The 12,812-nt window shown below is 42.9% G+C and overlaps 1 protein-coding gene and 1 long non-coding RNA gene across 3 annotated transcripts in view; one reads left to right on the top strand and one right to left on the bottom strand.

Moving 5' to 3' along the window:
• Positions 1-10,015, bottom strand: part of Wdr26 (WD repeat domain 26) — a 39,808-nt gene extending 29,793 nt beyond the window's left edge. Inside the window, 5 exon segments of the mRNA XM_040738924.1 lie at positions 1,593-1,729; positions 7,109-7,213; positions 7,311-7,410; positions 9,142-9,344; positions 9,346-10,015. Of these exon segments, the coding sequence (XP_040594858.1) occupies positions 1,593-1,729; positions 7,109-7,213; positions 7,311-7,410; positions 9,142-9,344; positions 9,346-9,504 (704 nt within the window). The 5' untranslated portion in view covers positions 9,505-10,015.
• On the top strand, positions 9,961-11,166 carry LOC121137085. 2 transcript variants are annotated; one of them, XR_005874307.1, is made up of 2 exons: positions 9,961-10,109; positions 10,548-11,166. It is a non-coding gene; the product is annotated as an uncharacterized LOC121137085 (long non-coding RNA). The 2 variants fall into 2 exon arrangements; XR_005874308.1 differs by lacking the exon at positions 9,961-10,109 and adding an exon at positions 10,114-10,162.
• Positions 11,167-12,812: the final 1,646 nt, after the last annotated feature.

Below are 12,812 nucleotides of genomic sequence, written 5' to 3'. Positions count from 1 at the left end.
ACAGAGCGAGTTCCAGGACAGCCAGGGCTACCACATAGAAATCCTGTCTTTCAGATCGCTTTGCCTTCTTGCTTAGTATGGACGCATTTTGGTTAATGAAAATACTTTTTAGAAAGTGTAATTATACTTAACAATCCTCTGAAGAAACTGGATATTAGTCTCTAAAATAATTATGGGGAGCCAGGGAGAGGGCTCTGTGGGTCAAGTCTGCCAACCTGATTTTGATCCTAAGAACCCACAGGCCAGAAGGAGAACTGACTCATACAAGTTGTCCTTTGACCTCTACATATGTATGGACACAACACAAAGACAAGCAGAAAATACTGAGTACGGTGTGCATGTGTTTAATCCAGCACTCGGGAGGCAGAGGCAGGCAGATCTGTGAGTTCAAGGTCAGCCTGGTCTATAGAGTGAGTTCTAAGACAGGCTCGCTACACAAAGAAACCCTGTCCTGAAAAGCCAAATAAAAACAAAAGAAAAACCCCAAACAAACAAAGTCATAAGTTCAATCCCAGTGTAGTCTAAAAAGGGACGAGGACCTATGGTTGTTTCTGTGCCTTTACAAGAACATGCATTAAGCCTTGGATTTACACACAAATGTACTTATGGGAATTGACATGCATGGTAGAACTGAGAAGACATAGCACTAGCAGGAAGCAATTTCCTTTTCTTTCAAGATCACTTCAAAATAAAAACTATGGCTGAGTGTTGGTGGCACATGCTTTTAATCCCTGCACTCAGGAGGCAGAGGCAGGTGGATCTCTGTGAGTTCAAGGCCAGCCTGGTCTACAAGAATTAGTTTCAGGACAGCCTCCAAAGCCAGAGAAACCTTGTCTCGAAAAAACAGAAACAAAACCACCCACAAAAAAGACCCCCCCCCCAAATAAATAAAAATTATGTATTAACTTGTATGTTCTGGCCCATGTGGTGGCATATACCTTTAATCCCAACACCTGGGAAGCAGAGTCAGGTGGACCTCCCACCACACACACAGGTTTTCTCTGTGTGTCTTGGCTGTCCCAGTGCTCACTCTGTAGACCACACTGTCTTCCCAGTCAGAGATCCACCTGTCTCCACCGCCTGAATGCTGGAATCAAAGGTGTGTGCCACTACCTCCCAATTGTACACCAACAATATGTAATGAGACCATGCTTCTAAATAAACACAACAGCAGCAAAAACTAATAAAAGCCCTGATAGCAGTTAAGCAACTGTTGACTTTGTATGAAACACACTTGTGTGCTCTTCATTGCTTGCTATGATCCAAAGCCATGAAGTTTTCCTTTGGAGTAATTCTGAAATAGTACCATTGGCTATGTGGGTTGCTTTCCCCTTCACCTATTAAGTATCTCAAATCTTCTTTGTTATTGTTTTTTGTCTGAGACAGGGTTTCCTGGCTGGCCTAGAACTCGCTCTAGAGACCAATCTGGCTTGTTGACACAGGTGAATTTATCCAGAACTAAGAATTTAGCAACATCCAGGTACTTTCTATCTCAGGAAAAAGGAAGTATAACTCTGATCAATAGTAAACTTCTATCTAGAAAGATCTTAACCCCTTCTTGAACCTCGAGTCTAAGAACCCCACTTCCTTACCCACTAAGAACATGAATGCGCTCTGTATTGTATTTCAGCGGCGTGAGTTCACAGCGTAGGACTTGAAGCGCCTCCAGGACCTTGCCATCCTCCAGGTATTCCAGGTATTTCTGCTGCAGCAGCAAAAACTTCATCCTCTGACATGACAGAAAGCAGCAGTCAGGGAAAAAAGTTGATGGAAGTTTCAGAAAATGTTTGTGCCTAAACAGAACAGTAGAAACCATTCTACTATGCCTTTTGAAAATAATTTTATAAAGCTTCAAGATGACTCAAAAGAGCTTTCTGTTATGAGTCATAGCAGGTTAATTTGACTCCTCAAGTCTACATTGTAATAAAACTCTGAAAAATCTCCAGTCAGGATCATTAGTGACTGAGGCATTATCAACATAAGAAGAGAAAACAAACAAACAAACAAATTCTGCTCTTACATTTCCTTAAAATTTTATTTATCAACATTTAAAACTATTCCAAGAATTCCAAATTTGCTTTTCAAATTTTCTGACTATCTTAATAGGGCAGTAAGAAGTCTTATGCAGCAAGCTTTGAAAACACTGATGGAAAAAAGAAAGTCCAGTTAATGGAAGAGTTATTGGAAAGTCATGATGTAGCAGGGGAATAGCTCAGTTGTATAGGGCTTGTGTAGTATGTAGAGATCTGGATTTGATTCTAGCACCACAAAAATAACAATGAAAAAAAAAATAACAACAAAAACCCCAACCAAACCAAGGCACAATGTGAAAGAGACGCTAAGGAGACGGGCGGGCAGAACCAGAGTCATCAGGTGTCAGCATGAGAGTGCCAGATTTTGTAAAACCTGCCTTCTAACAGATGCAAACTCCCGGTTGGTAGGCAAAAGTTTGGAGATCCTATGATTAAACTGGGAGAGCACAAGCTCTTTCTGCAGTTAGAAAGTCGCTGACAGGAGAGGGTTGGATTTAATGGCCTTTAAGAAGATTCAGTATCTACTATGTCTGTATATTTTGTAACAATCTGCTCGCTAAGATGTTTAGCAATGAAGTACAGATAAATATTATTATTTGCCCACTAAGGTAAAGCACTTTTCGGTTATGAGCAATGTTTAGTTTTAACGTTTTTAATGTTACATTATCATCCTACTCTAAACTTAAAAATGATGATCACAATCCTAGCAGTTTTCCACTAGACAAGAGCAGTAGCTATCAGCTATTCTATTTAGAATGTCTTGTATTGTATATTTGCAGCTTGACTGAGGACCACTGTTTGGAGGACCATCTCACATTCGTTACTTGAGCTTCAGCAAGCATGACAAAAATGTTAGTCACATCTAGAAGCTCCATGGATTGTGAAAGAGCAAAGTCCACTTAAAAAAAAGTTGTTACAAAATGGTGTACAGAAATTACCATGTAACAACAGAATTCAGAGCGTGATAAACTTGTTTGTATTCTATATTTGAGATATAAACTATTGGCTTTTTCTTTTGTGTCTCAAACACAACAGTTTATTTAAACCCTTTTATATATAAACCAGGCAACTATTTAAACATATCTGTTGTGAGACCTGTTACTTCTGTTTGGTAATCTAAAGCTTTAAGTAAGACAAACAAGCAAGCAAAAACCCTTTTCAAACTGAGACATACTCCTATAACTAGGAAAATTGCACTTACCGATTTTACACATAAGGTTGGACTAATCAGTTTCAGAAACAGCCTAATTAGCAAGATGCTTTGAAAAGCATGTTATGTATGTATCCTTAAGTTGATTTTTATATGTCAAGTAAAAAAATACTTTGAAGTTCACCAGGTGACAAAATCCCCAAATTAAATTTAAAAATCTTAAAAAGGGGGAGGGGCATTATATGCAAAGTTACTGGGCTATTGTCACCATCTTCTGAAAAAACAATTTAATTTACAAATAAAGCTTCTATGTTATCAACACTCTGATGAAGGCAATGTTCATTAATTTAGAAAGCAATGCCACATTCACTAGTAAGCACTAAATTTTCTCAGCAACTGGGAATCTGGAAATCATTTTTTCCTCTTAATTCCCGGCAAATCTTTGTTCGTTTACTATTGATGATAAGGCCCTATACTCCTTCCCTCATTCTAGTGTGCAGGTGGACAGTGCTAACCTCTCCCTCCCTTGATCCACTATGACGAGGGACAGCGTGCCCACTGTTAGTTCTCCCTTACTTTCTTATCAGACGATGGCAGAGTATGTTACTGCATTTTAATGGGTAAAGATGGAGGCAAGATAAAAAAAGGAAGGCAGACTAAACCTTTGAGCAAAGTCAACACAAACACATATTCCTGTATATACAGGCAATGCTATAAAAGCAACACAACAACATTTTTATGAGTCATTTTATCCAAATTAAGACAATGAACACCCTCAAAGCTTGAAACTAATACGATGCTAGACAAATACAGCTAGAGTTTAAGAAAAAAAGTTTATCCATCTGAAACTCAGCTCAAATATCTGATACACAGTAGCAATAAAGATGTATTTTGCCTTCCTAAATTTAAAGCTCAAAATTAATATAATCTCAAGAAAATAAAGGCCTTTTAACACAACAGTGATGTTCATTCCTGAGAAAGTTAAAAATCAGGCAACACTGAAGCTTGCTTTAAAGATCAGAGGCTTTTGAAAGGACCAGAGGGTGAGAAGAGGGAGGAGGAAATAACACCCTCCTTAAGCTTTTCCAATTAGACCTTCAGCAGACTATTTCAGGCTGCTGACGATATTCCAATGACTTTGGGCCCAGCAATATTTTCTTCTTTCTTATAAAATCTAATAAAAACCTGAAATTGAAATTTCTTGTTGGACACTCCCCCGCACACACACACCTTACCCAATATCTGAATCACTATTCTTTCCCCCACATTATCAGACTGAATTTTAACACTGAAGAAAAACTCAAATGCTAGTGTCTTCATGGAGGGCAAACCCCTAATTTTGTGATGGCTTTAACTCTATAATGTTATAAGCAAATTTTGCCAATTAAATCCTAATTCAAGAAAAGGGGAAATAAATCATATTTATGCTAAGGATCTCAAAGCTCTTATTTGACTTATGAGTTAACTTTTATGTCAAGTCCATATTTGCTCTTTTTGTTAAAGTTATTTCTATTACATTAAAAAACAAAAGAATGGGACTTTGTAAACATAGAGCAATTTTCTGTCCTTGGTCTCAAATGCCCATCCAGATGCTCGGACATGGTATTATCAACTCAAGCCAAAAACTGTTGATTCATGGCTTTAGCATTCAAAACCCACAACATCTGCTATTCTGTGTGTCATTTGACTGGAAACCATTTTAAAGTGTGGGGACAGAGGAAAAGTAAGGGAAGTAAACTAGATCAATAAAAACATTCAGATTTGAGAAATAAAAGTTCAGTCTCAGGACTAGGGATGCAGCTAAGTGGCAGGGCACAGGCTAAAACCCAGACAAGGAAGGCTCTGGCTTCAGTTCCCATCACTGGGAATGACGATGAGCAGTCTGAGACTGACTGTACTGTCACCAAGTATCTGGGTAGTAACTAAGTCAGTGTGTTAAAAACCCACATAGCTGTCTTCTAAGACACTATTACAAATTTCAACTTGAACTGAATCTTTTAAAGCAATTGATTCATCAATGCTTATGGGAGACAAAAGTTGGACCCCTTTCTTTGTATAAATACCTAAACAGTTTGATGGTGTGAGGCTCAGCCAGAGATTTAATCTTCATCTTTTATTAGATCCTAGAATGTTCTACAGACTCAACAGGCTGTAAAAAGAAAGGATTCCTCCTTATTATCTATAGCTACCTTTCTCCAATTTACATGTTGCTTCTATTGAAGTTTCTAAAGAGTCATAATCTAAATCCAAGCAGAAGTCTCAAATTACTACAAATAAATTTTTAAAAGAAGTGAATCCATTAAATTTTTTGCTATCAGAGTACAGATACAATTTGGATAAACTAAAAAAAATGAAAACATACTCCAATAAATCACACCAAAATACTCCACAAATAAATTCCTTTATAGCCACCAATAAACCCCAGCTCTTATTTTGGCCACTTTATTTTGTCTTAGCTTATTCAGTCAAAAATTTGTGAAAAACTGCTCATTTAAAATCATACTCAGGTGCTGGGCAGTGGTGCAAGCCTTTAATCCCAGCACTAGGGAGGCAGAGCCAGGAGTTCAAGGCCGGTCTGGTCCACATATTGCGTTCCACGACAGCCAGGGCTGTTGCAGAGAAACCCTGTCTTGAAAAATAAAAACAAAACAAAAAAACCAAAAACCCACCACAGGTTTTAAACCCCAGATATACCAATTGAGGACATTGTCTATTTCCTGAAAAAAATTTAATCCCTTCAAATATGCATGCTTACTTTAGCTCACTTTTACTTTTAAATTATTATATGGAACTGTTTATTTCTTAAGTTAAATCATTTGATGTTAAACTCATTTAAAATTTTTAATACTTTGGGTATTTATTGAAAGAACAGAAACATGAATTTAACTACACATTTGTCATACTTCTTTAGACCTTTAATTTTCCTAAAGCCCACTTTCTAAGATAGTTATTGTATAGAATTATATAAATATGAAACTATTTTGTAATACGATTTTTAAAAGAAAAAACCCACAACTCCATTAAGTTTATAGACAAAGGTTAAAAAAAGGTTAATGTTTGATCCAATTTTAAAAAAAGAACCAAAATGTTAATGGTCACTTACTAATATTTAACAAACAGCAGGCTTCCCTACTCCCTTCCTATTCTCCTCCTTTCCCTCCCCCACCAGACGGGAAACTGCTTTTGACAATGAATGAATCAGCTAGAAGTTTATAAACCAGCAGCTCATTCTTCCAGCTTTCCACTCACTAGTGCTTAAAAACAACGTATCCCTTCCTAAAGAATTAAAACTCATCAGCATAAAAAAACAAACCAAACCAAACCCATAAAGGTTCATGAAGGAGGTTAGCAGGGTAAACTACTAAACTGATCTTGACAAAATAAGAATGGTAAGCAGGGCCCAATGATCAAACATACACCTAAATCCCTCAAAGTGACACATATTATACAAACTTTGACATTTGTCAATTCATGTAACTTGAATTAAAGAAAATGGTGGGCACATCAATAGTAATAATTTGGCTTGACTATGCAATTCTAATGATCAAAAAAAAATAATGTACCAGCATCTTCAGGCTGTACAGTATACACATACCCAAACATATTTTCTCTTCAACAAGCACATTCAGTATTTCGAGTAATATAAAAAGTATAATTTAGCTTGACCTAACAATATAAAACTCCTATTAACAACACTAGAAGCAGGAAGATGTTCAAGTTTTTATAGGGCTAAATTATGGTTTCAAATGATATATTTACTAAGTATGACACAAAACATGTAAAGTTCATAGCTTATAATATACAACTCATCCTTACTTATAAATTATATAAATTTACTTTCAAGCTTCTTATGATCAGATGCCTATAAAATATCAATAACCTAAAATAAGCGTAAGTGTGAAACTAAGAACAAAAGTGTATTTACCACAATTATTCCCAACAACGTTTGAGAGATTTCAAGTGCGCCTCTTACCACAATAGCATGAGGAGAATGCACTAAAGGCTTTAGTTCATTCAGGTCATTTTCTGCCTGCAAAAGTTGGCATAAAAGAAAAACAAAAATGTCACAAAGCTTCCATCAAATACCTACTTTTAGCAGCAGTCACAGCTCTGTATGCCTACTTTACCTTATCCCAGTCTCCTTCCATGACATGATTTCGGAATTTGGTAGCAGAAGGATGTTCTAAACGACATCCTGACTCTTGCATGAGGAGATCAACAGTCTGGCTGCAGGAGAGATACAGTGTAAAAAAGACCTGACCAATGTTAGGGATTTACTCTTCTTAATACACTAGTGTTTACAACTTCATGAAGAAGAAAGAAGAGCTTTAAAAACACTTGGTTAAATAAACCATTTAAAATGCCTCCTACACTTAAAAACTTTTCTTGAAACCATAATTAACTTCTCTCTATTTCTGTCATTTAATGTTTTACAAGTTTAAAAGAGTATACAATTTCTAAAAATGTGCTCTAACCAACCGGTCAAGTAAAAACTAGGATCTAGAAACTATCTATGGCACAGCATTTTGGAAGATAAAACACAAGGTGACAGATGGCCTGTGTTAGGTAGAGCTTTCCTTCCAGATATTTTGCTTGTATGTAAATTATGCTAGGTCAATCTTTAAAATTAAACAAATCCAGCATCAAAAACCATTTCCTTTCTCTTCATACTAAAAATAGCCAATTTACTATGGTGTAGATTCCAAACAGTCACGAGTTATTTCCGCCTGCTGCTGTCAGCTTGCTGCTTCCCTCAGTAATATGTTCTGTTAGCATTCACAAAATTTATTTCATGCTTATCCTTTTCCTTTAGGTACTAAAGTGAAATCTTTCCAGATTTTTCTTTGGGAGCATAACTCATCAAATGTGGTTTCATTTACCAGATACTTTGGTGTCTAAAACCTTCATTCAGTAGTCATATATTTATATTCATGGCTTTACTTAGGTGTTTCTTTAGTGCTCCTTATTTTTCAACAGTGCAATGCCCAACTTGAGAATCGAAATACTTGTCACCAGTGCTGTTCTCCCCATTTCCCAACAAGTATGTACGTACCAATGTACGCGGGCACACACACACTTCTACCACTACAACAAACCCCGACACTTAAGCCTAAGAGTTTATTTTAAATTTGAGGCTAGGAAACTGTTGCATGTTTACTCCGGTCAGCTCCTTCTGGCTCTGACACCTTCATTCAGCTCCAGGACACTCCCACCAATCCTACTTCAACTCCCTAAGTTTTTCTTTTGTGTGTGTACAAAATAATGATTTTTGGTTAAACCCGCTGCCTACCTTCACCCTAAGTTAAAAGGCCGCCCAAACTGTGTTTGAAAACAAATGATTCACCAGACCAGACATCACTTTTTCAGAGGCAGTCTTCTTGGTTTTCAAGTGGGATTTTCACCAGTGCTAGGCCTTTAGGACACACACGGCCTCTGCATGACTTCAGCTCCGTATCTTTTCTTCATTATTCCCATCAGATTGACTAGACAGCCTCTGTCCAAATTACCCCCAGCCCCTTAGTTCCCATAAACACTTGTAAGCGACTGTCCTTCCTGATTGGTAGTTTGCCTGGGCTGTTGTCGGTCAGGGGTGGGGGTGGGGAGGTGTCCCACAAAGATGCCTCTGAGACACACTTGAAAAACAAATCCTCCAAGGTTCATTATTTCCACCGCTCTGATCCACCCCTCCCCCAGCATAAACACCCTCGGTGTCCGCCTCCCCCGACCCACAATCCAGCTCTGGAGGTGCGTGGGGAGGGGTCGCTCTGGGCTCCGACTCCCCCTCCCCAGCCCAGACGGTCCAGCTGGTGTCACGACATCAGGCCGATTCGTTTCCCTCGGCCGCCCTTCCGCTCCTCCCGGAGCTGTCTGTCCGCGGCCTCCTGCGCACTGGGCCCCGGGGTCCCCCAGTACCCTCTCGGCGGCCCGGCCCTCACCAGACGTCGGACGGACACTTACTTGAGCCCTAGGCCATTGAGGTGCTGTCCTATGAGCCTAATGACATCCTCATCGGACTGCGAGAGCCGCTTCTTCTTCTTGAGGCTGCTGCCCAGCTCGGGGGTAGCCAGGGCGGCGGCGGCGGTGGCGGAGGCCGCGGCGGCCCCGCCGGGAACCCCGTTATTGACACTCAGGCTGTTGCTATTGTTGCCAGCGGCGGAGGGGGGCGGCAGGCAGGAGCCCGTTGGCGTGGGCCAGGTCCCCCGCGGACGCCGCCGAGGGGGACGACTCCCCGTTCTGCGCCGACAGACAGGCGAGCTCCGGGGTCTGGCCCTGGCCCCCGCCGCCCCCGCCGCCGCCTCCTCCCGCCCCGTTGGCCTGCATGCTGCCGCCGCTGACCAGGCTGTGGCCGCTGCTCCGCTGGGGGGCGGCGGGGGCGGCCGGAGGCAGTCCCACCACCACCACCACGGAGGAGGAGGCGGCGGCCGGCGAGGGCGAGGGCGGGGGGGGGAGGCCTGCTCGGCCGGCCGAGGCCCCGGGCTCTCCTGCTCCCTCCGCCGCCGAGGCTCGGGGCTTCTTCCGCGGGGGCGGGGAGGCTCCGCCGGCGTCCGAGTCGGAGGAGGAGGAAGCGGAGGCCAGAGTTTCCTCGCCGAGAGAGGCCGTGGTGGGAGGCCGGCGGGGCGCGGCGGGGGTCGGTGGGGCGGGAGGAGGGGGAGAAGGAGGACCGGGCCCTTCCCCCCCCCTCCGGAGGCGCTCGCGGCGCGGCCCGGGGGCTCGCGGGCACTGGGGGGGGCGCGGGCCCGAAGCTGGAGCCCCGGCGGCGGCGGCGGAGGCGGCGGCGGCGGAGGCAGGAGCCGCCTCGGTGCTCGGTCCGCGCCGCTCCGCTCCCTGGTGTGTTGATTCTTCCCCCAGCTGCTGCCTAATGGAGTCCGGGCGCTGGCGTCACAGGAAATGCCTATACTGCCCTCCTCGCTCACTTCCGGCAGCAGGTATGGAACCTATAGGGGACTGTCACCCAGCACGTGTGTGTCCGGCAGCCGGGGTAAGGCGGTGGGGTGAAGGCGAGGGCCGCCGGGGGTCCGGCCCGGGTGGGGTGTGACCCGGCACGAGCTGGCCGGGCTGTGCGCGGGCCGCCCTGGTGTCCGGGCCTGGCGTGCGAGCTCGGCCGGCAGTGAGTTCGCAGTCAACCCCCGAGGCCCTGCGGGCTGGGAGGTAGAGTTCGTGTCCCCGCTGTGCACCCGGAGTGACCCAGAAAGGAGCGACCAGCTGGCGTGGAGGGGGCCGCAGACGCACTGGCATGGGCCAGGGTGTGGCCGGCCGGCCGGTGGCCTGGTTTTGCAGCTGCAACTTCAAGCACAAGGGTGTGCTAGGCCCCTGTCCACTGGCTGCAGGCTCTGCACCCAGGACTAACCACGGCCTCCTTTTAGGGTGGAAGGAAACACTTGAACTTCCACAGCCAAGCACTACACACAGTTGTATCCGTGTCACCAAAGGACAGCAGAGGAGACCGTGCTCCACGCTGAGAAGGCGAAGTCGTCTGTCACTGCCTGTCTGGTGGGGCAAGAAGTTACAAAGGCTGAGGGTGTGGAGAGGAACGGACGCACTTTGTGTGGAGTTTTACCGTTTCTGTGTTGTTTTTCCTTTAAGTGTTCGATCAGATAGATGCCTTGGTCCTGGTTCCTGCTACCTCTCAGACAGGGAGGATTGAGGCATCGATGCAGATCCTGGCTTGCCATTTTCATGGAGAAATACAGCAGCAGAGAACTGAGATGAGTGTTGCTCAGTGGCCGTTGGTCCTCAGGACTCCCTCGTCAGTTACAGGTGTATGGGTAGTAGCTCGTAGACCTGGTATGTACAGATGTTTTCTTGGAAGTTTAGGAAATCCTTGGTGATTTCTCCTTTGGGAGGAAAAAAAAAAACAGCCTCAAGCAATACATCGTATCCCTAAAATTTACAATACTCACAGTTTAGTAATTTTGAGGTGTTTGGAGGCAGCCCTTTTCAATTTAGACGTGCAATAAAAATTATCCTATGATTTATCAAGAATCCTGCACTATTCATTCTGCTACAGGGAAGAGGGCCGGGAAGATCAGGGCAAAGTCTTACAGTCTTTCTCAACCTTTAACGATGCTCTCAGCGCTCAGGTGTCAGCTGTAATTGCAGGGTGATTCACATGTGGTGCTTGCATTCACCTGAAGCAGGCCTTCATTCTAGCTGAGGTTGATAGGACACCGTATGTCCAGCAGAGCCAGAATTACTAGATAGTTAATGCCTCCACAGATTCCTGTACAGTAACGCTAGGAATCTTCATTATCATAGAGGTTACTACTATTTAGGCAAAATTAACTTTTTTTTTAAATGGTAATCTAGTAGGTATCCAGTAATCTCAAGGATGGATCAAGTTTGTAGCTTAGTTTGAATAAAGTCTGTAGCTTTTGTAATGAAAAGAACCATTTAATTACAGGCCAGGCTCCATAGCAAAACAAGAAGGATGAAGGGAACACTAAAGGGGATTTCATGGGCACCCAAGCTCAATATATATATCTCAGACTTTCTTCCATTTGGGTAACCAAGTCTGCTTCTAAAAAATTCTGAATTTCTGAAGTCCATATACATGTACGATTTTTTATTTGTATAAAACAGATATTGGGGACCTGTTGTCTGAATTCTAGGTCTTTGTAGAGACCACTTTCCACTCCTCTTGCCCATGAGTAATTTTGAAATACTATTCTGCAAATTCAGAACCCTTTAGTAACATCATATTACCCACAGAGTACAAGAATCTGTCATTGTCTTTGCTTTCCGTAGATGGATCTGGTCTTATCTCAGTCTTTTTGGCTAGCTCTCTTCTTAAAAGCTTCTTGTTTTTATTTTACTTTTAGTTAACTCATAAATTATGTGCTACATATTGTATACACTATGCATATTATTTATGGAAAGGTTTTATCTCTTGCCATCTCTGTGAGGCCTTCGTCACTGTCACTGAATGTGCTGGGCTTGTTTCTTCTGAAGACCTCCCGTCTTCTCTGCCAGTCTGATTGTATGGAGTTTCTCTGTCAAGACTCAGCTCCTTTTGGACCCCCTTAGAGGAGCCATTCCTGACTTCCAGCCTTTACTGTGAGTATGGTTTACTGGGTCTCCCCAATACCGAAGACTGCGTATAATCTCATTCACTGATACTCCGTGAGGTCACTAAGAGAATCTTTTTGAGACCTCTTGTCTCCTGGCTTCATCTCTTCTTCCCTCTTCCTACAAAAGACTAGGTTGGGTCTAGGATTAAGTCCAAATTGTCTCTCCGGGAAAAAGTTGTGTGTGTATTTTGGTGCTTGATTAATATCTGCACTATTGTATTGGGCTGTATGTAAAACCCTATGGGAGTTACCTTTCATAGATAACTCTTGTCCTGTCTGGTAGTGGTAGGGAAGCACTTCATTTGTGCTAAACTGTATTCTGTCCCTGAGTTTTGCCGCCAGTGTCCAGAAAGCAAAGTCTTCGGGTTGTATCACCCAGTCAAGGATGTTGCAGAATCTACTACACAGTAGGTTATTGAAGTAATTGACACTGAGGCTTTTCCAAGTCTTCAGGTTGTCAAGGGACTGTGTATATTTGAGACTGTGTATATCTGAGGAAATATACGAATGCCTCTGAGGGCAAAATGAGTGTGTATTCATCTTAATGCAGCGCTTTTCAAA

This window comes from Mesocricetus auratus, unplaced genomic scaffold (genome assembly GCF_017639785.1).
Source record: "Mesocricetus auratus isolate SY011 unplaced genomic scaffold, BCM_Maur_2.0 Super-Scaffold_100676, whole genome shotgun sequence".
Taxonomy (NCBI): domain Eukaryota; kingdom Metazoa; phylum Chordata; class Mammalia; order Rodentia; family Cricetidae; genus Mesocricetus; species Mesocricetus auratus.
This window is presented reverse-complemented; position numbering and strand designations above follow the sequence as displayed.